This window comes from Pholis gunnellus, assembly GCF_910591455.1.
Source record: "Pholis gunnellus genome assembly, chromosome: 8".
NCBI classification, from domain to species: domain Eukaryota; kingdom Metazoa; phylum Chordata; class Actinopteri; order Perciformes; family Pholidae; genus Pholis; species Pholis gunnellus.
The window spans coordinates 2,327,159-2,355,153 of NC_136534.1; the positions used below are offsets into that span (position 1 = coordinate 2,327,159).

At 41.0% G+C, this 27,995-nt stretch overlaps 1 protein-coding gene across 1 annotated transcript in view; it reads right to left on the minus strand.

The window, feature by feature from the left end:
* Nucleotides 1-24,534, minus strand: part of cdk14 (cyclin dependent kinase 14) — a 142,249-nt gene extending 117,715 nt beyond the window's left edge. Inside the window, exons 1-2 of the mRNA XM_079165135.1 lie at nt 24,124-24,534; nt 15,725-15,756 (exon numbers count right to left, since the gene is read on the minus strand). Of these exons, the coding sequence (XP_079021261.1) occupies nt 15,725-15,756; nt 24,124-24,217 (126 nt within the window). The 5' untranslated portion in view covers nt 24,218-24,534. The remainder of the gene's footprint in view (nt 1-15,724; nt 15,757-24,123) is intronic.
* Nucleotides 24,535-27,995: the final 3,461 nt, after the last annotated feature.

Consider the following 27,995-nt stretch of genomic DNA (forward strand, 5'->3'; position numbering starts at 1 on the left):
AGATGAGGGTGAGATGCTGGAGCAAGAACACATTCACACAACGCCAAGCTTTTCACAAGCTTACACGTGCAGGTACACAGACTCCCACAATACCCTAGTAATACACACCATGACCAAACCATGACCCCTTTTTTTCTCATGGTTTTGCTGAAAACAGCCTTATTTAGAAAAGGAAAGAACAATATTATCTCTCAGAGAAGAGCTGGTAGTTATCTTACTGCGAAGGTCAGAAAGTATGATTTTATTTCTCCTCTCTCCTCCTACACACAGGCCATTCATTAAAGGCAATATTTACCTTGACATTTGAGACTGACATAAATTCTTTCGGCTCTGTACGAGAGACAAGCAGTGATGGAAAAGACTGAATTCTGCCCTGATATGAAGGTCTAAGGATAGAGAATTCCGTATGAAGTAATGAGTTTATCAGTCTGGTCTGACAATCTGTCCAACATCATCTACATGCCTGATTGATGCTTATTTCTTGCACACGTGTTGAGTGTTGGAGATGCATGTAAAACTGCATTTTAAATCCTGGGCTTATATTTGCTTCAATCACTGCGCTCAACCGGTGTATATTTGGTACAGGGGTCTATACAGGACAGATATGTAATTCCTTTTGCACAAAACTCAGTAAAGATAGGAAATACTAGAAAATTGTTTATTAAAACCAGTTTGAATATTACCAATATGATGCTCACAATGGATTTTACGTGACGCTATTCACAACTTAATTCTTGTTTCTTTTAATCGGTGGACCCTTACGGACTAAAGGAATATAAGTAATCAAGCAATGGACACAGTCTGACTCGTTCACCATGACGGTAAAATCTGAATGATACTTTGCTGCTCATGGTTTCTGTTGAATAAACGGTGAAGAATCCAACTGATCAAACAATGTGTAGCACGTCTATATTGAAAAGCATCTAATTGAGAATGGCTTTTATTTGTAAAACACATAGCGACCCCCAAGCCAATGGGCATCATGGTGGATTTAGGATGCTGACCACATAATGACCATGTCCACCGTTGTTTCCGATCAGGGACTTGTTGCATGTTATCCCCTCATCTATCCCTCCTCATTTCCTGTCAACTCTCCACTGTCCATCATAGGCAAACATTTCTGAAAGCTTAAATAAGCTAATTGGAGTCGCAATAATCAATATTTCTGTATGAACAATAGGTCAAAAGACTGTGTAATATAAAAGATGTTTCTTGTATAGTAGTGACAAAGAATGATCACCATTGCTTTCCGCTCTAAGGAGCATTTAAGCGTCTTTCAGCAGTTGAGTCTCACTACTCTCATTAACTTGGTTCCAGCTGCAGGCAGATGTTTTCAGTGAAAAAGCTCTGATGAACCCACTGTACACTAGCTGCCCAACACAAAATGGCAAACACAGTTAGCAACTAGCTGATGAACCTATTGGAGCATTTAGGAGCTAAAGAGCCAGATACGGTAGTTGGTAGAGACCAAAACCAGAACTAAAAGTGAGTGAAAATTGGACTTACATTTGTCAATTTACTAGAAACAAAACTTCAAATGAATGTTTAAGTTGCTTCATGTCTGCTGAATGTGTAAATGAACCACTGTTTGCCAATTTTGACTTTATAAGGTGATAATATATCAGCGTTGTGTTAACAGCTTCTTGTGCTGCCCCCAAGTGGCAAAAGAAAATGACAGCAGGTCCTCTTGGACCCGACGACGCCCCAAAAGGTCTCCGTTCGGTTCCGAGGCTCGGTTCCGAATGTCGTAGAATGGACTTTTCATAAAGACATAAATAAAATAAATAATTTTTTTTTTTATTCTTTCGAAAAAAGTCTCCTTAACTTAATCATGTAAACCATTTTACACACTGCAAACACCATTATAAACTATTCTACTAACTAACTAAGAAGATCCGCCACAATATCATGTATTTGACGCCACAGCCGGCGAGCCAACAACTCAGAAAATGCTTCGAAAACCAGGGCCTTTGCATCTCCCCCGGCATAGCACACAGCTAAGAGCATTAGCACTTCACACAGATTTCAGCCATACCATCCAAACTTCTCTCCGTCAAAGCGTTCAGGAGTTACAGCCAACAAGCCACAGAAAGCACAACTTCAACTCTGCCAAATATTAGAACCGTATCATACCGTGAGTCGATTTTTAGGGCGAAAACGTTGAAATCCTGAATTATTCCGTATGAGAAATGTGTTCGTCTCCTCAGTACATCTGGAACTTAAAATTTCTCTGTTCATCTGAGCCAAGATGGAGGTCAACATGCCGGCGGCGAATCATACAGGGGCTTGGGGGCTGATCGCGACACGGTTTTGGAGTTTTATTGGCTGAAACTTCTGTCAATCACTTCATGGAACATACTGGGGTGTTCGATTTATCCACCTGGTTCTAACGAGTGGTCACATGACAAGATCCGCCATCCACAGGCTGATCAAGGGCTCCATACACACAGACAGAGACGAGGAAAATGCATGGAGAGATATGAGAGGTCAAAATGGGTCAGAATGATGCCAAACAGCTCTATTATGATAGATTGTACAATATGAGTGATAAACAAAGTGAAATATAGTGAAATATATAGTTATATAGTATATAAAAGTACAATGGAACAGCTGCAAATCCTGGTTCGAAAATGAGAATTTGGCATGTTTTATTTTGCATAGACACCTATAACTGGGGTTTGCTTCACTTTATTTGCACCAAATCTTTTTGTGAGGCACCTGCACCCTTTGTACTATGAATTGGGAATGTTTTTAGGCACAATATTTACTAATCTCATCAAATCTCACAATTCCTAGTGTTATTCAAGCATCAACATTTTTAAAATAGACCATGTAGCTACAGAATTGTAGTCTCTTTTGTATGGGTTACAATTTTCGAGAAGAGGCCTAAAAAAAGGCTTAGGGTCCAATTAAGTTTGTGAAAAAATACTTTGTTAAGTTTAGAGACTTAACAAAGTTAATGGTCATGAGTAAAATAAATAAATGTTTGTCGGTAGGAAACAGAGTCACAAGCTATCTATCCCAACCTCATCCTGAAAGGGTTTTGCGATGCCTTACCATTGTCATGGAATACCTTTGTTCCTGACAGACAGAGAATATAAACATGCAGCTTTTCTTTAGACTGATGCTGCTGCTTCTCTGGTGAGGACAGACTCCCTTTTCTGTAGCCGTACAATTGGATAAACTGTCACACATTCCTTGTGTTGGGTGTGATGGACATTGCACCCTCTAAAAGCTGGCGGGGGGTGCAGACTTTCAGTCATACTCTGCCTTAAAATCTGCAAGGGTAACGAGCAATCTGCCTGGCTGCCTGCCTTACCTACTAAACCCACAACATAAGCGTCAGGTTGATTCACAGTTATATCCTATTCCATTACCCTTCTTACTACTCATTTCCTGGGATCACCTTTCTCTATCACTTCCTCTGGTGCACAGTCAGGGCCCCATTTCCTGCCTGCACCCATCAACAACATGGAACATTGGAGCATATGGGGGAGCTCTACAGCCTTCAACATGATGGATGTGACATCACATCCGACACCATCATTGCCGCGTGATACGCGACAGAGGCCCACCGGGCCAGCTCCTCGTCTTCATTTACATTTTAATACCTCAGCAATATTTAATCCATTAGGTTTCCTCCAGGGCCGATTAGCGGAGGGTTAATTAAAGACACGATTAGACCGCTCCGTATTTATAATGAGATGCAATCCCTGCCCCTGTGCTAACGCTCGGGCCTCCTGCTGACCATGATTGCTGAGAGAACTCATCTAGAAATACACTCAACACTACATCTCCCAGAATTACCTCTCCAGGACCCTGAGGCTGGTGTGAGTGATGGCAGAGGAAGCCTTGCTAATTTACACAGATAGCGCTAATGCTGGGATGCAGGGGAAGGAAAAGTCGTACTGAGTAATATTAAATCACTCTTCAAAATGGACTCCTCCAGAGCAAACGGGGGGTTTAACAGTCTTTCAGTTCGCTTACAGCTCAGCCATCATCCTCAGATTGGGGGAATTTCTGACCCGAGCCCTCGCCAGGCTAACACGCAGATTAGCCAGCTGTCAGCTGTCTCGAATCAGATCGACGGAGCCAAGTAAATATGGCTTGTGGCGACAACTTGAACTGTGACAATCAGTCAGTCAGGATTAGCCGCTGTGGTGGGAGTGATATGGAGGCAGACACGTGCACGGTACTAACGTTAATGAGTTCACTGAAGCTAAAAGGCTATATGCTAAAATTGGGATCATGGAACGGGACAGCAGACAACCACATGGATATTTTTTACTTCCATTAAGTATATTAATTTACTTATTTCTATGGTCCTAATCTTAACCTTCACCACTATGTCCCTGGCCTCAGCTGTAGGAGCTGTTGATTCACCGCCCCTTTGCATCTTTGTCAGTTACTACAGCCGAAACATTCTAAGTAGGTCAATGGGAAGAGAGCCTAGCTGGAGTTGAGTTGGAACAAGCAGTAACCACCATAACTTGCTGTAATAAGAGACATGTCAATCATATAAATTTGTAACAAAACCCAAGAATGGTGCATTCTGGCAGTCCTTGTCAACTTCTTAAGTCAAAAGGACAAATAGCAGGGTTTGACACTGTGTCTTTCTTGATACTACCATAATTACCAGCCACCTTGTGAGACTATGTGATTCTTTTATGAATCTGTCTTTGCTTTAACAAGTATTAAAATGCCAATTATAGTTGTCTTCACTCTGTTCTGCTTGCTACAAAAATATTGCAATAATGCAAGGGTGTGGATTAAGTAGTTGTAGCAAGAATTTGTTGTTTGTGTGCAGGATACGTTTTTTCTTTTTTTCCCTCTATTTGATCCCTGCCGGGCTTTATCACATTTTTCTTGATTTCCACTCAACTGACAGCACACTCATTATGGTTCTCTGATGACAGCACAACAACTCTCTCTGGGGACCGAGCCTTAATGTTGACAACACTGTTTCAGTGATTATGCCAAGCTGCAAGAACAGTATTCTGGAAAAACAAGAATAGATTAAAGCTGTAAGCAGCATTGATCGGGCCCTCACATATTCACGCACGTCCAGGGTGGCAGGACTCTGGATGACGCGGCCATGCATTTCTGTGACCATCATGCATGCACAAGTTAAACGGTATTTCCTGTGTCGACCAATGGCATAGCCATGTCATTTTGCCATGTCTTAAGCCTCGAATGTTTTGAGTGTACCTCCGAATACAATCATAACTGTCAGCCTGCAAAAATCGACAAAAAACTGAATGTGTGTGAATGTGCTTCAGTGTTAGTAACATAACAGACTGTCACAGTAAATGCAGGTCATTTGTTTGTGCAGGTAGCTCTGACAATCACTGCAGAGGGACTCAAAGCTGGAAGAGTCGAGGAGAAATAGGAGAATGTATAGTTCTATTTGGAAAAAAAACATCTTTTTTTTAGTGCTGGGCAACGATTACAATTTTTAATCGCATGATTATTTTGCGATTAATCGCATTGTTACGCGTAAAGTTCAATAATGAATTCAAAAGTAGTGCATTAAAACCATAATATCTAACTAAATATGGGGCTTTAAAGCTGTGTGCTAAGTTTGCTTATGTTTCGAACATCTTTAGCCCCTCAAAAGCACCTTCGTTTTTCACGGCGAATAATCCATCGCCACGGCAATGTCATCAAATTCTAAATGGCCAACTTCCTGTTTGGTTTAGTGAATAACTCCAAGATAATTTTTTGAACGTCCCATCCTGTTACACATACCTACCGAATTTCATACAGCTAGGTCAGGGGTCGGCAACCCGCGGCTCCGGAGCCGTATGTAGCTCTTCAGCCCATCTGTTGCGGCTCCCTGAGGCTACATCCGCACTAATAGTAAAAACGATTTCCGTCCACACGGCGTTTCGGCATCGTTTTTGAGATGATCTCCGTCCAGACTAAAACGCCTGAAAACGAATATCACGTGACTATTCATGTACACTGGGCATGATGGTGCCGGTGTAAACAGGAAGTCTTTAATAATGAAAGGTCGTGCTTGTTACTTAAGATCTTCTCTAAAATATTCCTCTATAAACTCAGACACATTCGTGGACATTTTTACTTTTCAGACTTAGTTACAGTGCTGCAGGTCTTGCTCTATCTCTCTCACATCACATATACTTTAATATTAACACTTACACATACAAGTTTACTGGATCCATAAATGAGGTCAACACACGTCTCTCACTCGTAGCTCTGCTGGTGACTGAAGTCTCTGTCGTTCTGGAGATTAATCAGTGTTTAGTTCCTTTATAGTTTATACGTGTGGACTTCACAATAGTTAAGAAACAATAATAAGAAAAGGAAAGATCTTTGTTTTGTGTCCGTCCTCTTCAAAGCTGCTAACTGTGACTTCAGACAGCCGCTCCGTTGAGCTGATAACACCGCTGGACACGCCGCCAAAATTGCAGGCAGCTTTAGTATTAAAACATCACATGTCATTTGATCAGAGATGGGCAAAAATACATCAAAATGTATTTTGATACAAAATAAAAAATACCCCCAAATAAATGTATTACAACAAAATACAAAATACTGGTGCCAGAAAATGTAACAAAATACATGTATTTTGTATTTAAAATATAGGAAATACTTTTTTCTGGATTTTCTGTTTTCTCACAATTTGGTATAGCAGAGCATTCATGTTTGGGCTATAATGTACACAAAGCTCTAGTGAACCCCACAAAAAGGAAGAATAGTCACAGAATGTCAATCTAACTAAGCAACTGATAAGTTAACTTGCTAAACACTGGCTATGCGCTAGCCTAGACAGCATGCTAGCGTCATTAGCATGTTAGCATCGATCGCTAGCATGTTAGCATCGATCGCTAGCTTGATATTATAACCATCACCATGTATATACAATAGGCTATGTAGCCAGACCCAGACATAAATTATACATCAAGCTAGTTGACATCTGTCACACTTAGATACAATATTTAACTTGACAGACAATCCGTTGAACTTGAAGATCTGAAGACTGAACTCGTGAACTGTTTTTTGATTCGTGGAGAAAGTATTTTGAGTATTTTAAATACAAAATTACTCCACTCTAAAGTATTTTGTTACAAATTACGTTAGATTTTTAATCGGCCCTATCAAATACAAATTACAAAATACTCAAAAGTAATTGAAATACGTATTTCAAATACAAGTAATAGAAATACTGCCCATCTCTGCATTTGATGATATATGTATATATTCACAGCGATGATGCACATTGCTTTTTGGACAATGGTTTTGAAGCCGGTGTTAAATCCTGCTGCTAACACTTGGTAACATGAACACAAAGAAAGAACATACAATGCACTCAGTGATGCTGCCTGCCTGGTAGCTTCAGATGCTAGCATCCAGGGGAGCCCCTGCATCTTACTGCATCAACACTGCAGTATGTTGTATTAAGATCATACTTTATTCTATATGCACGTTCACTGCCGACTCCCAACAAATATGCTCTGTAATACTTGGAATTAATTTCAGAGGTGTAAATGTGATGAGTGATCACCTATCCTACACACTGACTAAACTCCATTAGACATTCAACACTGCACTATATTCATGTGATCACTACCTCTAAGCAAGCGCGGAGTCAAAGGTTGCTGATGACAGCACAGAGCTCCCTCAGGCCGGCTGGATGATACATTCTCCCGTACTGTATTGCTGCTACGATCAATCAGACACTGATTGTCTCTCTATAGGCCTGATGGAAGAGAGCCAGGTAGCTGAATGTTAGAGAGGCTGGCACGGGATCAGGCATGCAGCTTAGGCAGCGGTACACTAAGAGCAACATCCAGAGTGTGAGAAAAAATGTGTTTAGTTGAAATAAGCTTCAAAATCAGACACAGGGCAAAAAGCCTGCCACCACTGTACTCATTCTGACTCAATCTCTTTTCTACTACAGCTGACTTTTTTTTTGTCATTGAAGTGACTGAGAGCGTCTAAAGAGGCTTATGTTAGAAGCACAGCACGAAGGAAATGTGTTAATTCCTGGATGATTACTGACAGAAAATTCAGAAAGCAATACTCAATATACTATTTACAGCGTGACCTCACACAACCACACTTCCCAGGAGTATAAAAGGAGCAAATTAACAAAATGGATGAATTAAAATCTGAGGTAAATAAGACATCCATATGTTTTCTGCTGTGAAAGCTCATTCCTTCTGCAGAAATATAGGGGACGGTTGTAATCCTCTGCTAAGTAACCGGCTAACTCCGGGCCACTGGCTGGAAATGTTGTGTCTGAGATATGACAGTGACAATGAGAGTCTGACAATAGCCATCTGATTTCTATTGTGCTCTCATTTAGCGATGGCACGGAGGCTGCCTGTCCTTCAGCAGATGCAGAGTGTCATATATCTGGCGGTGGTGACCTAGGATGAACACTGCAGTCAAGAGAAGTCTTTCACAATGCAAAGTATCAAAGGTCCTTTGTCTGAAAGGTGTTCCTGAGCCCTTTCACTGGTAGTCATTTAGGGTTCAATCAGTACCTTTTCATTTCTTCACTGAAACTATAAGATATTTAGGTTTTCTTTTTCTCTATTGACTATATTTCATGGCACTAAATCCATGTTATGAGCTATTTCTCACGTCATTTTTTATGTCAGGCTAGCCTGTGAAATGGCATTTAGTCCATGAGACACTGGATAGGCTACACATGATACTCATAACTGAGCACTACATTCATTCATCCATTGGATGGCCAGTGATTACCCATAACAGCTGATAGGAATGCCATTAGTTTCGCAGTATTTGGAAGGCAGTGACTTCAAGGTCTGAAAAGTGAAGCCAATGAGGAAGTGACTTAAACCTGCATTCTTTCTAATGTCCATCAGGGGGCGACTCCTCTGATTGTATAGAAGTCTATGAGAAAATGACTCTACTTCTCTCTTAATTTATTACCTCAGTAAACATTGTAAACATGAGTTTATGGTCTCAATCTCTAGTTTCAAGTCTTCTTCAATACAGCATGATGTTCATTTAGTAAGTTATGGTCCATTTAGAGTCAAATAGATCATAAAGGTATTCTATAGTACATGGCTACCTTGTGATTGACAGGTCTCTAACATGGCGTTGTCTGGTCTAGGAATTGTGTTTATGTCTTAGAACTTCAACCCTTTCACAGTGTTTATTCACTTCATGGAAGTTAATTGTAACAATTAGGTCTCCTAAAAATTTCTTCATTAGTGTTCGGTTGTACTTAGCTCCACGTCTTGTGTCATTTCTGGTTCCAAAAGCCAAGATGGCAATGGATAAATGGTGACCGAGGCTTCAAAACCGCAGTCCTTAAACCAATGGGTGACGTCATGGTGACAACATCCACTTCTTAAATCTATAATATATGGTCATAAATCAAAAGTACTGGAAAAATTTAAAATTGACCTGCAATAGTGCCAGATGAAAAGTGAGGGGAACCCCAAAGTCTCCCCACAAAAGTTACCTCCCAAATATATAAAGCAAACTATCAGCTCTTTGTCGGTATAAGCCAAATGAATCGGCTATTGGCTTTTCTGCTCCAAACTTTCCTTATTTCATTGGCCTCTAAAAATCCACTATACGTCAACCTCTGGTTAAGAACATGTTTCGACATATAAAACAAATGTTACTATGTTAGTATTAGAAATCGCTCATGAACACGGGTTCCTGGCCCTGAAACTGAAAAAAACCCAGAAACAAAAAGTCATTATTTACAAGCCAATACAAAGGTTAAACATTAAAATGATCTTGTCTTGTGTGAAAGTCATTCCTTAACCCTGGTCTTTCATTTCTAATCATCATGCTGTTACTGTGACTGATCTCTTATCCTGATTGCATGTGACCTCTGACCATGACTCTTTCCTAAAGGATGCAGCCAAAAGACACATGCTGAGGGTCTAATCATGTGGGCGGACTGTGTGTCCAGAGCAGAGAGGAGGACATGGAAAGGTAATATTCCACAGCAAGGTGAACTAATCTGAACCGTGGACCACAAACACTGTCATCACGACACGCGATGACTGCCACAATGTGCTCCACATTGCAGGTTGAACTGCCTCCTTTGCTGATTTACAGGTTGATAGGTCCTAATGAATGTTTTCGTCCTCCACAGCCATTTCTGGTGCTCTCTGGCTCAACACTATTGAGTTCACTGCAAGCTTCACATCCACAACCATGTCGGACGTAAAAGCCAATGGATCTACTCAACGATAACCAGAGAGCGCTTTAATCAACAGATTTTTCTTTGTCATTTCAGGTAACGTTATCAAATCGCCACATTGATTGGACTTTTCAAAACCGTCAAAATAAACATCTGTAATTGAACTTCAACCAGAAGAAAAATCAATTGAAAGGGGCTCTGTCTTTGCGGCTTTGCCCTCTATGCATGCTAATTATCCAGGAGAATCAGGTGTTGAGAAAAGCTTCAACCAATAGTCACGTTTCTGACCTTGAAGAGGAGGGAGACCAGAGAGACATGCCGTATACAAGGAAGGAGAATCTGCACATGCACACAACATATTCATCAGGGTTTGATGGTCAAAGAGAGATGTTTGCTAAATGTGATCAAACATGTCATTCAACCTTTGAGGCAGGGAAAACACATCACGTCAGCCATTTTGTTCACTCTGATTCTTCTTCAGCTTCCACCTCCAGATCAGCTTAGGATGAGAGTGGGAGGTCATGGTTAATTCAATCATCTGTTTGTGTTCAGGTATAATATTATAATATAATATAATAATGTAAGTGTTACCGCCCACCGCCACAAGACTAAGGAGCAATCCTGGTCACTGTAAAATCTACACATGCATCTAGCAGGTCAGTGATCAGATTTCTACTATAGCCCCATTTGGGAAGCATGGCTAACTTATCTTACGTGTATTAGTAACACAAAACAAGACTTTTTTTCTCAACACGTGTTTTTGCAGAGGCAGATTAGAAACCCAGTAATGCATATACTGTGCCTACCTACGAACTTGACACTAATACTGTCCTCAGTCGTAGTTTGCTCCCATTTGCAGTGACCGAGCTGAATTTGCTACAGGTCTAATTCACTCCACTGTCTGTCTTCTTCTCTATCACAAAAGTAACTGAGGCTTGTTAGTATCAAAGAAATTGGAATCGTTTGCCACAACAAATGAGGCAAGAAATACAAGCCATCAGTCCATCAGACAGGTTGGCATTAAACCAGTCAAAGGGTTTGCAGTTAAGTAAGTCAAACTTATTTTGAAGAGAAAATGAAGTTGAACCATAAAACTATTACGCAAAATGTCCATTACAAACAACTAACTGCTCAACTTTGACCTTCTACCATAGTGGTGCACTGAGAGTAGCTAACCTGCAGACTGATGTTAGTGTACAACCTGAACTGTATGACAGTCTTTGTGCTCATGCGTCTTTCCCTGTTTATCTATTTTTAGCGATGTTGGAGATCTCAACATGTACCATGTTATCATTTCCAACTAAATGATGGCAATGAATAAAAAAATTTAAATAAAACCAAAGTTCTAAAAATTCATAATTTTCCTTTAAAATATCCCAGAGAATTTTGTGGTTCTTTGATGAGGGTATCATCAAAAGAAAACTATGAATAGGAATTTACTGTTTAGTCTGAAAATACCAACTAATTCAAGCTGGTAAAACAAGAAAAATTAACACGGTTGACTTCCTTTACAATTCCAGACTCGTAACGTGACAAAAAACAGATGAGAGCAGCAAGAATCACGGATTTTCTTTTTCCTTTAGAAAAAAACAAAACAGTGATTTACGCTTCCTGCAATTAATGGCAGCATTTTGCTTTTAATGGATTCTCCAAGGGTTTGCAGTAATTGAGAAACACATTCGTTGCATTAATTTTTGATCCCGACACCAAACACAAGAGATTATTCAGCTCCAATTGGAGTGAGAAAAGATAATGAAATTGGAGTGTGACAAAGACAAAATGGTGAGACAAAGAGTCAGAAAAAGAGACAAAGCACAAGAGACAGAGAACAAAGACTCAAAGATGGCTAATGAGAAAATCATTACCTCAGTGGCAATCATGACTTCTGTCAACTAATCAAAAGCCTCAAACAAAACCTGTAACCTTAATTAAGTTACATTTTATAGACCATTTCTGTGACAGCAAATTGTTTTATGACGATATAATCCCACAGACAAAGCAGACATGCAGAGAGACCATCCTCAATAATCAGAGGCCACCACAGGCTTTCTGGTGAGTGCAGCACTTTTACCACAGATTCAGAGGAAGCCAGTCGGGTTTCAGTATGTGTTTCCATTAGAGATAGAGGCAGACAGAGGGAGAGAGAAGGACAAATCTATCAGCCGTTTGGAACAACTCACATGGGAGCAGAGATTTCCTTTCTTGGTCAGAGATTTTAAGGCAGAATAGAACTCTCTATTGGAATAAAACTCCTTGGAGACGTCTTCTGTTCACATTTGTCTTGTGGCGGAGTTACTATTGATAAGCACAGTGGAAGTAGTGCCACAAAACCTTGTAGGGAGAATGTAGGCTGTCCAATAATATTGGTCCCTAACAATACCTGAGAAGTCTTCTGCCACATTTCCACTGCATGGTAAGCCAATACTCATTCTTTTCCATTACAAAAGGTTGTGAATAGCACCTTGTACCTTGTCTTTTTTTTGGTACTACTTCGGTGGAGGTTCTAAGCAAGCCAGGAGTCAACTAGAAGGAGGATTTAAAACACTGCAGACCACTGATTGGTCAGAGAGAACAGACCCAGGAATGATCACTTAAAAATCATAAACGTTGTGTATATTTGTGAAGATTATCTTGCTAAACGAAACATGTAAGTATCATAAATATTTCTGCAATAACTCAAAATCCCATTGGCTTCTTGTACTTCAGCACTCTATATTGATAGTGAGTTTGAGAGTGCGATCAATGAGAATCACATCATTTTCTTCTCTTCCCTGTAAGAAAAGTGTCCATCTTGATAGCCTTGCAAGCATCAATAATCTGATTCTTAACATGCTCTTCACATTTTTCCCCTGATCATGTGCACCCACCCCCCTAATGGCTCTACAACCCTCTAGGTTGTTAGGTGTCCACTAATTTGAGAACCACTACCTTTGACCACAGCGGTGGCAGATCAGAACATGCTCATATGAACAGTGACTGGCATTTTTAAAAAGCCCCTGATGAACAATAACCTATTTTCTCATTCAGGTTGGAGGACTTGTTGGCTCTTTATTCTATCAAATGGAATTTCCTTGCATTTTTATATCAAGACATCAAACCTATGAAAAAGTAGCAATTAGAGACTCCCCAGCTGTCTGAATGTGGTCTCTAACCTCTCGGTCTGACCTGCCTACCTTATGGTATAATCAGACACATAGTTTCCGATTCACTATGATAAATGATCATCGGTTCAACAGACACAAGTGACAAACAAGCTCTCACACACATATCCAATCCCGCTCTGCTGTTAAGCCCAAATGTTCACATACTCTAGCTGTAGACCATCATTAAGCTCCTTACTAACATCACGTTGTCGGACAGGAAGGAGTCTTTTTCATTCCCAGATTCTTTACATTCTTCCCTGGCAGCAAGGCCCATTTATAGCGAATGGTCCAAGCTAATTCCCATGGCAGTGACTTATAGAAATGGTCTGTTTCGCGTTGTTTCACCACAGAAGTCCCTTGCTGAACAAGAACATGGGCTATATCTTCCTATCCAAATAATCACAGGAAGCCAGACAAACTGCCCTGGTGCCAAACATGTGATGTCCATGACATCCCAGCTCTCATGTCCCACTGCCAACAAAAATAAAGATTTCCCCAAAGTTCTCTCAATGGGAAAATCTTAGTTTTCCCAATCTACACCAACCCACAACACTAGCTTGTCATCTAGTTACCATGTTCATTTATTATTCTACCACACAGGGTTGCACAATGAGATGTAAGTTGTAGTCCCTTTATAAAACACTAGAAAAAACAACACAACTAGTAGTGTGAGCCACAGCCTGAAGAGAGAAGCTGCTCTGCAGTCTGATGGTACGGCAGCTGATACTTCTGTATGGTTTGCCAGACAGCTGCAGGGCGAACAGGCTGTTTGATTTTTTTCATTATTAAAATGATCCGCTACAATAAAAACACCATCCAGTTGTTTTTTCATGTGACTGCTGATGACATCATGCAATTCCTGTAGTGCATTCCGAGTTTCACTTCAATGGCCCATTTAATGCCGAGCGAAAGCATAATGATTAACACACTCAGCTGTAGAGGTCGAACGAATAATCGGTTTGACTGGGGGAAGCTCTGGTACGAACAGCTATAAATGCACAACAGACTTTAAATTACTTTATAGATATTTTTATTTTTTTAGAAATTAAATCTCGGAAAAAAACTTAAATCCATTATTTTGGAGGTAGGGTTAGAAAATATGGACTAAAACTCTCTGGGAACAGCTGATTTTACAGTAAGCTGACGAGTCATCTGACCCGTTTTCAGTTTACTTCTCCCCATCTCTCCAATATACAGTAAAATGCAACCCTATCACCTCTTGCTTTTTCCTTTTCCAAACTATCCCTTTTATATCGTCCTTTAGAAATCCACTATCGTTCGACCTCTACTCAGTTGCCAGTTTATTAGGTACACCCAGCTGAAACTAATGCAGTCTAATGCTGAAGTTGTAGCTTCCGCGTATGCAAGGTTTTGCCAGTTTGTGTGTACTGATTTCGTCATCAGAGAGTGTAAGCTCTGTGTGGACGTCAGCGTACTTGTTGTCTGTCTGGACAGGTCCGTGCAGCCACTACACTACAAGTGGTATCGTGTGGAATGTCCTCAAGTGTACAGTATTAACAGAACTCCTATGCGTCCCTGGTGTCCAGCTGTCCATGTCCGGGTCTGTTTGGGAGTACAACCCAGTCTTAATACAACAACCCTGCAATACATTCCACCTTCAGCATAATTACAATGTTCAGTTTTTGTTGAAACAGTTTTAGATGTGTTGATTCAGCTGTATGATCATTTAGGAGGATGCAATTTGTGGTGCTGTATTGCTTTTTACTGGGAGGTGTTCCTTATTGATTTCAAGAAAATGACTAACACAAACACTATATCAGACTGGTAATGAATACGATTAACACACAGCATCAACACAAAAACTGGTGTCTTATCACTAATTCAATAAGCAATGCTGCTGCCTCTTGCAGATCTGGAAAGGTTCCAAACAAGGGGACGACACAGCTAAAGCTTTGGGCCATATCAAGGTGTTGAGTCATGGATTGGATCGGTAGATATCAAATTTTTTGTTGATCCATACAGATTTCTTTTTTTTATTGTTTTTTTCACCACCGTCCCAAAAAGTAATTTCAATCGCCTCAAAACCAGTGTTAACATTTGACAGTTTTTACTTCAGGACGTAGCTGTGAAACCAGTCTGGAGCCCTGGTATACTCCTACAGAGAGTTTTTATTTGGTCTCATTTGGCCGTCTAGAGGAGCCCTGTGACGGAGACTGACCCTGAGGAACGTCTCTGAGATGAGAGGAAAAACCACCACGCTCCACACATGAATATATTACACACCACATGCACTGTGTAAAGGCAGGATCCACATAAAAAAAGAAAAGAAATCAACTGCAATGCAGTCCTGACCACATCTGGCCGGCAAGACAATACTTTGAGTGTTCAACACTGTGGTATAGCCCTGAAAGTGGGCCAGCGATGACACCAGCTCCCTAAAATGTACTTGTTTTCATCCTACCTCATCAAAGCCGCTGTCCTCTTTCTTGAAAGCTGCAAAAAGAAGAAAGGAAGAGAGAATCAGACAGTTGCCTGTATTGACATCTTTTGAAGAATGAACCAAATAAAAAGAGTCTAACAGTAGAGATGCAGTGCGGCACATAAACCTTGTCACTGGAATTCCTTCTGCACTCATTAAAGCAGTGCAGGTCTGGGTTTGGATTGAGCTGAAGAGGAGTTCACCAGTCCCTGGTGTCAACTCACTTTTCATCATGGAGTTTCATCAGAGGAGTGCAGAGAGCAACACTAACAGGGATGGAAACATCGCTGACACATTCTACCCAAGCAATGGGTGTAAGAGAAAGTACGACCATTTTGTTTTCACATGCGACCAAAAATATGTCATATGCAGTTAAGCATTCTCATTGGTCCCCGGCGCCTGACATTTAGCAGGTCTGTCTGTGTGTGTACCATTCTTTTTTTTCCCACCTGCAGTCTATCCAAACCTGCTCCCTACTCTGCGTCTGATTGGCTCTGACCCTGATATTCTTTAGAAATGACAAATACGGCACGTGTGTATGTGTGAAACCGTACCTTCAAAACACACAACGAAGAGAACTACAGATTGTTTTTTCATTAAGAAAAAGTATAATTATTAGTTAATTTTGGGGAAAAAGCGAAACAAACAAAGGGATTTCAGAGAGAACAGACAGAAAGGTCTACAATATGTGTTTTAAGGATATATCCGGGATGTCAAACTGATACAGCATCTTAAAAAGATAAAGATAGAAGCTAAAGCTACAGATGAACCACCACATCACCTGGAGATCCAGACAGAAGACAATGTAATGAAGTAACCACACTGTTCCTGTACAGCCAGGTAGGTCTTTGTTCACTGTTAGAATCATTAAAAAGCTAAAGCAGCATGTGTATACATTCAGTATACCTTCAGTTGCTAGCATAGCATAGGAATGCTAATGATGTGCTAACGTGGTTGTTGGAACTGCTGGATGATACTGCTCTGTGATTGGCCAGTCTGCATTCGAGGGTGGGACTTTTCAGCTAATTTGTTCTTTCTGAGAAAGTCAGGGAAAAACTTTCAGATTCCATAAAATGTTCCATGTAAACTAAATATCTGAAATGTCAAAACTTAAAAAAGTACATTTGTTATGTCTACATCCACAATGACAATCCACTGTAGTGATTGCAGGGGAAGACAGTGTTGCATCAATATCCCTTATATTTATGAGGAGGATAACCTGTTTAACTTTGATTTCTGAATCACTCTCATAGCTCAAGAAGCTTACAGAGAGCATTACTAACAGGCAAATGATGATTTTTCAGTTATTACCTCCTCATGCTGATTACGTTGTCTAATGAGAAAGGCAGATGGCCAAAGGACAGAGGGCTCTGGGGGCTGCTTCGTGGTAAAATGACTTTTATCTTATGTCGGAGTGAGTGTTTGGAAGCATTGTCAGCCCGGCCACTGAGCCGTTAAACTGCTGCTTCCTTCTCCTCAGAGGGTGAGTACACACACGTTCCCCAAAGACTCCCCAGACACTCCAGACAGCATAATCACAGCCCACATCCACACTCAATACAATGGATTAGTCTGCAGGTAGACAGTAGAGATGCTACACCAGCTGACATGTTAGATTTAGTGCTCACTGTGCAGGAAACACATTTTAAATGTTTTCAAATATTCATTCAAACATTATTTGCAATGTTTTGGGGGAAATTCAAAATGCTGTAGTTTACAATAATAATCAACTATTATACTATAATCAACACAGAAGATGAATGATTTTCAAGAGAATTTTTTCTGACCTAAACTCCCTGCAAAAAAACATAAATAAACAGAGATGTGCTGATAACTCCACCTAAAGTGTATTTCTCCAATGTGTTATCTGCAGAATAGAGGCGGGTTTCCACTGAGAAAAGCTGTTCTCCAGGAACTGTTGCTTCGTCCTCACATATGTCCACTACGTCCACACTAATCCTGAAATCTATTGATACATGTATCTATTTATACACGCATGTGAACACGTTTTCAGGTTGCTTTTGTAAAGATCTCCGTCCAAATACCTGAACCTATTTCGGTAACCAACCAACATTAATCTTGCATAACAGCCATGTGGTGATGGTGGGACAGATTGCTAAACAGTTCCTCCTATGGCTGCTCCATTATGGCGAAAATTATAATCACGATTATTCTGGTAAATATTAAGATCTCCATTATCTAACATTACTCATTAACTTGGAAACATCATGCATTTATTGAATAGTCTCTAGGGATGGGTATCGTTTGGGTTTTTTCCGATACCGGTGCTAAAACGATACTTTTAAAACGATACCGGTGCCTAAACGGTGCCTGAACCGATACTTTTTTTATTGCCAAGTCAAATTTAACAATATATTTAACTGTTTAAAGTATACTATACATATTAGTGCTGGGCAACGATTACAATTTTTAATCGCGTGGAATTTTTGCGATTAATCTCATTGTTATGGCAAAGTTCAATAATGAATTCAAAGGTAGAGTATTGTGCACTTTTATTTTAAAAGTACTGCTATATGAACAAAAGTGCAATAACATTTGGTTTGCAAACACTTTAAACAAATAAGGTTCTTTTTAACAGCAGTATTCCCTTTACACAGTAGCAGTTATATCTCTTCACTATCTGTGCTCAGTGTGTGACTTCATGTGAAACGTTCCACTGCTGTGCAACAGGAATACAATGTTTCAGCACGTTTCATCTAAATGTGTGTCGTCTTCATGACAGAGCATGTGAATGCAGCTCTACTGTTCAATATAATGCTGTAACTCAGAGGTGATGATGGTTACCCAGCGATCAAAGAATAAAGACACACTTACGCACAATGTAGGTGTATTTTCCCTTTAACTCACGAGATGCAGGTAGCATGTTTTATACTTAATGTGAATTTAATTCATACTTTGTTGGCATCTTATTCTGAAAATCGGATGTTCCTCTGAAGAAACCGGATGTTGTCTCACGTTAAATCTTTCCGCTAACTTTCAAAGTCCTTCGCTCGCTCCCGATCTGTGCCGTTTGAATGTGTTTACCGTGAATTTCAGCGTATAGGTCACTAACATCTAAGTGTCTGCTGAGTTGACCACGGAGACCTGAGTGTCTGCTAACTTTACCGCAGCGATGTCCAGTAGTCTCCATTCCTCCACCGCTGCCAGTGAGCAACGGACTTTCAAAATAAAAACAGCCACACTTTTGACCGTTTACCTTTCGGCATTTTCTCTGTTAAAAGGTTGATGGCTAGCTAGCTGCTGTAGCTATACAAACGGTAGCTATCGTTACCTGCTGCCAGGACGGAGTCATCAGAGTAGTGTTAAAAAAATTTATTTCAATCGGCTCAGGCACCGAAAAGAAGCACCGAAATCTGCGTTGCGTTTCGGTCCGGTAGGTATCGGTTGTATAGGTACCGGTTCCATATTGGCACCGGGTTTCGGTACCCAACCCTAATAGTCTCACACACAGTGGATTTTCTTGACCTTCAGATATAGTTCTTACATCAAATGAAGGCTCGAGCTGCTGGAGTTTGGCTTTTCTTCGACTGTGGTGGGTGGCTCTTGCACACTCTATGGGTCCCTGTGGCAGGTGACAGTTGTATTGGGAACAGAGGGGCCTTTAGCGGCGAGGTCCAGACGAGGGGTGCTGTAGAGCTCACGACTGGAGCCGTTGGATATAATTGGGCTGGTGAGGACCAGCCAGCACCGGGGGGGATTCCTCTCACACCGAGCAGCGGCACCCCTGTACGGTAAAGGGGTGCGCTGGATTTATAACACAAGACAAAGCGAGAGCGGCATTGCAAACCGCCTCAATAATCGTTTTATCTCGATTACCTTGTTTTAATGATCGTTGGAAGCCAAAATTATAATTAGATATAAAATGTAATTAATGGCCAGTAACTTAATAGTTACACTTGCACCACTGTACATACGCATTGATCAATATTTTGATTGATTGTGTCTGACCATTCAAAAGGTGATTACAGAGAGGGTTAGAGGTGAGAGAAAGGTCACCGTTTAACAAAAGATCATCTTAAGTTTTCACACTTCTACACTCTTAAAAACATCTTCAAAAGATGAATTTTGGAGTGAGAAAAGGGACACGTCACATTTGGCAGATGTTTCTTTTTGTTTTTAGAAATGAGACGTACAGAAGTCGCCTGTGGTCGTAGTCTGGAGCAGCCTGCAGTGAAAGACGAAGGGCGACTCTGCTGTCCTGACTTCAGTGGAAGTCACAGGCTTTCTGACACCATCTGAATGCAAACTGCATATTCTCTGAATCACACGTCCACATCTTGAAGCTGCAGCCTCACTCTGATCCACTCTGCAGCTCCTCAGGAGCCGCTGCGGGTTAATTGCCTTGCTCAAGGGCATCTCAGCGGCAGAAATGTTGAGTTAATTTAGTACTTCATTTTATGTTTCTGCTTGATTTGTGAGGCTAGCCTTATGTTTATGTTTGGTTTTATGTTTGCTTGACTTTCATCACTAATAACATTGTTTTAAATAATATAAAGTAAATAAAGACCATAAAATGGCCTACGTGTGGAAGGATCTCAGGCTTTGCTGCTCAATCAACCCCTTTACCAGAGTCTTTTAAAGGGGGCGTATCATGCTCAGTTCCAGGTTCAGACTTGTATTTGGGGTTTCCATAGGACATGTTTACATGCTTTATTCAGCCTCTGTCTGGAACGCTCCGTTTTGGCACATTTTGACAGAATTGCGTTGCCAGGCAACAGCTTGGGTCCATGTTTACTTCCTGTCAGCTGATGTTATTCACATGCACTGCATCTGAACATGAAGTGGGACACATTTGGAAATGTTTAAAGCTGGTCCATATCTTGTAAAGTGGTGATCCTGACAGCTCGTTTAAAGGCACAGTTTGTGAAAGCAGAAGGAAGTAGCATTTTAAAACTTCAAAAAGTATTAATGTATCGCTCAGACCTGCTTCACAATAACAAAAAAGAGAAAATCTCACTCTTTAGAATATGGGACCTTTAATCTCGGGGTCCCTTACTGATGGGATCAGTCCACTAACCCGGTTTGAAGTTATTAAAATCAAAGCATCCACAACGCTTCATGTTGCACAGGGCCATCATTCGACACGTGACGAGGGCCTGCCCACTGGGACGGTTGGATCAACACTGTTACAAGGACGTAAACAATAAGGCTGGCTCTCGGATGGGCTTTGTTAAAGCGTCCATGGAGCAGATCGATGCTCAGATCTGTTGATTCAGATGAGAGGAAAGATAGCCAATAGGAGATGAGCGTCAGCAGGAAAGTCAATGCCAATCTCTCTTCTCCGGCATCATCGACCCAAACTCACTTCTGTTCATTTCTCATATATGCTGCATCCAGCGATTCATTCTCTACACACACACTGCTGCAAAGGCCACTGAACTGAAGATCTCTGCCACAGCCCTCTGTGTGTGTGTGTGTGTGTGTGTGTGTGTGTGCGTGCGTGCGTGTGTGTGTGAGATGAGGGTTAGAGCAAGAGAAGGAGAGATGAACTGGGATATGATGGCTGCACCTTGACAAGCAGTGACGTGACAGTATGTGTGTAATGATTCTTGTTCAGTCACATACGTGGTTACATTAGCAGAGCATTGGTTGTTGGATGAGAACTAGATTAGAGAGAGATGATAATGATGATGATGCAGGGTTTTAGCTCTAGTTTGCAGAAAGCTAAAGCCCATTCTTCATATTACTATCCTATCAGACGCACCTTCTACAATATGGGACCTTTAAGAAATCCTCATTACAAATGTTTATGTTGTGTGTGTATGTTGAGAATTCATCATATCAGCCTATAAATTGTTCTCAGCTTTTAAAAACTCCAAAACCGCATTGAGTATCAGCCTCAATATTCAGCAGTGGTCAGCAGCAACAATATATATAATATTACATATATATTACAGTATATCACGCCTTTTTACCGGGGAACAGATGGGCTAAAGTGGTCTGCCATTTTTAGATGGAGATAACATCGAAGGATGATGGTATTTATTGGTGTACAAATAAGTGTCCATGCGATAAATGTACTGAAAGATCAAGTAGAGTCTATACATGAGTTTGGAATGCAATGATGAAGAGCTTGATGATGATTGGAGTGTCACAGGTCCATCAGCACCAACAAGAAACTGCAGTATAGAAATGTCAAAGGTGTGTTTGTTGTCATGTAAGCAGAGGTGTATATATATATATATATATATATATATATATATATATATATATATATATATATATATACATGTCCATGTTTGTCCATGTATGTCCATGTATGTACATGTATGTACTTGTTTGTCCATGTATGTCCATGTTTGTCCATGTATTTCCATGTTTGTCCATGTTTGTCCATGTATGTCCATGTATGTACATGTGTGTACATGTTGGTACATGTATGTCCATGTTTGTCCATGTATGTCCATGTATGTACATGTATGTACATGTTTGTCCATGTATGTCCATGTTTGTCCATGTATGTCCATGTTTGTCCATGTATGTCCATGTATGTCCATCTATGTACATGTTTGTCCATGTATGTCCATGTTTGTCCATGTATGTACATGTATGTCCATGTTTATCCATGTATGTTCATGTTTGTCCATGTATGTCCATGTATGTACATGTATGTCCATGTATGTCCATGTTTGTCCATGTATGTCCATGTTTGTCCATGTATGTCCATGTTTGTCCATGTTTGTCCATGTATGTACATGTGTGTACATGTTTGTACATGTATGTCCATGTTTGTCCATGTATGTACATGTATGTCCATGTATGTCCATGTATGTACATGTTTGTCCATGTATGTCCATGTATGTACATGTTTGTCCATGTATGTCCATGTTTGTCCATGTATGTCCATGTTTGTCCATGTATGTACATGTGTGTACATGTTTGTCCATGTATGTCCATGTTTGTCCATGTTTGTCCATGTATGTCCATGTATGTCCATGTATGTACATGTTTGTCCATGTATGTCCATGTATGTCCATGTTTGTCCATGTATGTACATGTTTGTACATGTTTGTACATGTATGTCCATGTTTGTCCATGTTTGTACATGTATGTCCATGTTTGTCCATGTATGTACATGTTTGTCCATGTATGTCCATGTTTGTCCATGTGTGTACATGTGTGTACATGTTTGTACATGTATGTACATGTTTGTCCATGTATGTCCATGTTTGTCCATGTATGTCCATGTTTGTCCATGTATGTACATGTGTGTACATGTTTGTACATGTCTGTCCATGTTTGTCCATGTATGTCCATGTATGTACATGTTTGTACATGTATGTCCATGTATGCCCATGTATGTCCATGTATGTACATGTTTGTCCATGTTTGTCCATGTATTTCCATGTATGTCCATGTATGTCCATGTTTGTCCATGTATGTCCATGTATGTCCATGTTTGTCCATGTATGTCCATGTATGTCCATGTATGTACATGTTTGTCCATGTATGTCCATGTTTGTCCATGTATGTCCATGTTTGTCCATGTATGTACATGTTTGTACATGTATGTCCATGTCTGTCCATGTTTGTACATGCATGTACATGTATGTACACGTTTGTCCATGTATGTACACAATATTTGTTAAACTAAGTGGTAAGCAGTCAGTCAATCAATCAATCAGCTGTTCTACATAACATGAATAAGTAAAAAGTGTATTCTTTCTGTTGTGATGCTTTTTTTTAGTTCCTTTGTGTTGTGTGATGGTAAAGTAAATCTCTGAGACTTTTGGTGGGACAAAGCAAGAAACTGACAAATGTCACCTTGAGTTTAAGGAAATTGTGATGAACCGATCACAGAAATCAGCAGATTAATGGATAATAAAAAAACAGCTGGTATCGTTATCACAATGTGCATTGAGGAGAAATGGTGACCACCATGGAAACAAGAACAGTTGGGTCTACCCGGCATATACTCACAGTGACATTTCAAACTGATGTTGAGGTCAAGTGTCCTCTATGTGAGATTAGAACTGAATGAAGAATAGATGATGATGATGACTATGTTAAACTACAATGACGATGGTATTTCTGGAACAGCATGTGAGCTGAGGGTGATATTTAGCAATCAACCTCAAATGCAACAGCAGATATCCAGGAAAACATTCCATCTCTGTATTGTTCTCATAACTCTCTATAAACTACACAGTGTTTACTATGAATCTGTCTCCTTAGTCTCCAAAAAAGAAAAGGAACTGAGCTGAAGGGAATGTGGACAGGCTGAGCTGATGTAGGTTTTCCATGGCTGCTAACCCCAAACTGAGAGCAGACATCCCCTCACAGAGGAGCAGCCTGCTGCTGCTGGAGACATTTCTCCTCTCACATTTGGCACAAAGAGAAAACACGTCCCGTTTACTCACCAATACTCCTGAAACTCTCCGACAAAGTTCTCCTCAACTTTTTCATTTTGCCGATTTTCTCCGGGGGCTGGGAGGCTGGCATCAGGTCGCACATTTCTCTCTCTCTCTCTCTCTCTCTCTCTCTCTCTCTCTCTCTCTCTCTCTCTCTCTCTCTCTCTCTCTCTCGCTCTCTCTCCACCGAGTTTCGCAGCGGACCGTGTGTGCGGGTTTTGGAGGACCGGTGGTTGAGTCAGCCCTGCGGGGCTTCTTCAGCCCAGCTGCAGCGCTACTGGCAAACAGGAAACGGAGCCTCTCACTGCTCTCTCATCAACTAGTAACAACAAATGCCTTCTTGGGATTTTCTCAAGAACGCAACTACATCTCCAAAAGAGGCAATAAAAGTCACAAACAGAGGCATCCGAGCTGGAAACAGTGCGTGATCTGCTGCGGCTTCCCGGTGCGTCTGTTTCTGTGGGTTATAATCCTTTAAATTAGATCTAGCTCTGACTTCGTTCTTTCTTCTCTCGGAGTCCCAGTCGCTCCCTGCTCCACCGCAATCTAGATGTCATTTTTGGGATTCTCTCTCTCTCTCTCTCTCTCTCTCTCTCTCTCTCTCTCTCTCTCTCTCTCTCTCTCTCTCTCTCTCTCTCTCTCTCTCTCCCCCCCCAGACCCCGCCCCTGGACATGAGGATTGGAGCGCTCCCGTGGAGTGCCGCGTTTCCATTCGTCCCGGGGACTGACCGTCACTGGAGCGAGCCCGCCCTGTGCAGGACGAGGAATATTTTCACGGGAAAGCCAGATTGATATCAACGGCGCTCCTGCTTGAGACCGCTGCCCCCTTCAAGACCCGTCCAATGTGTGCAGGTCCAGGTATACCCCCCCCCCCCCCTACACCGGCGGTATCCCTCTACCCACCTGCAGAATCATAGCGGGTTAACCGAGCTCTGTTGTGACCCGTGCTGTAGGCTATCTTTATATAATGAATCTCCACTGAGTTTGCTGATGTACAGGAATAGATGGACTTATCCTCTTCCACGTCTTCCTCGTGCATTAGATAATATATGAATGTATAATAGCCATGCACATAACAAGTGATCATATAAAACCCTTAATGTGACTCCTCAGCATCATTTTTTATTTCATGTTGCACGTTTTTCTTTCATTAAGTTTTGTTTTAGCAAAACCTCCCAGTCGACATGTAATACCCTCCAGCCCATTTTCCCACAATGATACCATATTGTGTCAGTTAATTTACAATAACATATATTTGGGATTAAAGCGATCAGCTCTCCAAACCTGCCATCAATCCTCTAAATCCCGCAGCAGCGGGCCCGGAGCTCCTTTCCGCTTCTGTCATGTGTCTTTACGCGCCGGCTGGCATCTCCAGTGTGATCCTGACTGTACTGCAGTCACCACAGCAGCTGCATGAGTAATTCAGAGGCACCAGAGGAACAATGGCGTATAGCACTGTATATGTATACATCATATGTCTCGGTTTGGTTAAGCTGCTGGAGAGCAGCGCGCTCTGGAGTCGTCTGTGGAATGCAGAGGGCTGAAGTTCATGTCGCTGCCTAATTGCTTTGACTGGAGCGCGCTGATAATTGAGACAAATGTACAGCTTGATTAGTTTGAATTGGTCCTTCATTATAGAGCCATTGTTAATGATGCTTGCACACATTTGACATACATTGAACAGGCGCCTCTGCAGTCTGTCAAACAGCAGATATTTGGTGTGAAACAGGATATTATCCAATCAATTCAAAAGCCAGACTTATGAGGCTTGTGTGAAAATGCTGAGTTGAGGTTTTGAAGAAGTGGACGAGCTTCGGAGTTGATATGCAGGTTTAGTTCATGTTACACACTGGTGAGTAGCTGCATGTGGAAGGTCACAGCCAGGGGTCCTGTCAGGTGATGAGAGTACTGTAACATGAACACCTTTGACCACACACGTGTTTGTGTACATTGTGTTCATCTCAGCAGTTTAGTTGTTCATGAGCATAATGCTACTTTAAAGGAACCTGCACTCAATATGACCATTTGCACATAACATCACCATCACTGCCTCGTGTTACCGTGGTTCTTTGAGGAAACGTCTGATCTGTTCTTCTCTCGGGCCTCACGGTGAACGGAGAACCCAAAACCGGAGGAAAGTCTTGATGAAGAGAAGTAAATGGGGGCCGCTTTTAAGGCAAACACATTGTTTTTCATCCACTGGTCAATTTTAAGATTTGGGCTGATTTTAGCTTCCATAAAATGTCTTCTTTCAGACTAGTGAAGGGGTCGGCAACCTTTACTATCCAAAGAGCCATTTTGCCCTATTTTCCACCAAATAAAATCGTCTGGAGCCGCAAACGCTATTTGATGTCAAATTTCGCCACATATCAAGCATTCAGGTAAGCCAGCATCGTTGGCAGTGAACGCAAATTAATACGTCCACGCAGAATTAAACTCTCCATTTCCTCCGTGACTTTTCTTCTTTTGGATTTATCCATTGATAGTTTACCGAGGGCGGAGGTCTGAAAATCACGATCAGCCAAATACAAGTAGGCTAAGGCACTGGATATCATAAGATGCAAGTGGCGGATCACGTAGCGCGGCCGTTTTTGAATTACCATTTTGCTCACAGGGTTCAAATCCAGGTTGATGCGATCTTTCCATAAATATATTTTCTTCAATGTATTTCTTCATACGTGGCTGTGATGTAGTGCTCACTTATACAATCGTAATACCCGCAATATATATGAGATGTGGCTTTTAGATCTCCAGCAATATCTTTGTGAATGTTTGATGAATCTGGTGACAGAGGCAGAAAACAGCTGCTGCTGTTACACGAACACAACACACGCACGGAAGAGAAACCCGTAGGTTTGAAAACCAGTAGGACATAACGGCACCCACTGCATGCCCAGTGTACGTGAATAGTCACGTGATATTTGTTTTCATGCGTTTAAGTCTGGATCTCGAAAACAATGCTGAAACGCCGTGTGGACGCAGATAGTTTTTGTTTGTTAAAACTCGTATTAAAGGTATTAGTGTGGATGTAGCCTCAGGGAGCCACGGCAGACGGGCTGAAGAGCCGGAAGCGGATCCGGAGCCGCGGGTTGCCGACCCCTGGACTAGTGGAAGGAAAACATCCAACAATACACATTTGGGTGTTTATTTTACTATTTAGTCTAAGTCTGTAGATTTCTCCTAAATTCACCAAAAGTTACCATGAGATGATGCCTCATGTGCATATTTTAATACAAATCTTGTTATACAAAAATATATGTATATCCTCTTAAATGAACTGGTGAAGTTTCGTGCTGATATCTATTAGTTCATTATTTTTCCTCTATATAATCCAGAAATCTCCAGTTCAGCAGCTCGTGCACCAAACGTTACAGCTTCATTCCTCTCTACACTCTGAAGGGTTCTACAGAGGGGTTTGTTCATAGATCATTCACAGTCAGATTTATACAACATTGTATAATTAAAAACATGGAGAAAATTGATTTCCATGGATGTTAACATTATTTTCTGATTAATAAAGATTATCCAAAACGCCCTCTGTAAAAGCCTTTAACAGGCAACACAATAATACAAGAATGTTGTTCTCTACTTCCAAAATGCGTGCATATTTGCTAAGTCAAAGTGGTCTTTGTGAAAAGCAAAATGTGTAAGTATCATCGTTTCTTTTGTGGAGGGGAACCGGTAGGTTGCCAACTTCTGGGTTGGCGAACAAAAGCATGTCATCCCAGCAGGACTCTAGAGGTCCCATGGACTGGTTTTTCAAAACATATTCAGATGGAGTTTATATCAGTTACAGGTAAATGAAATGAGTTCACACCTGAGAACATTTCAAATGGCACAAATACCCAAATGGAGCCAAGTTTGCGCCGTAGCACACCCCC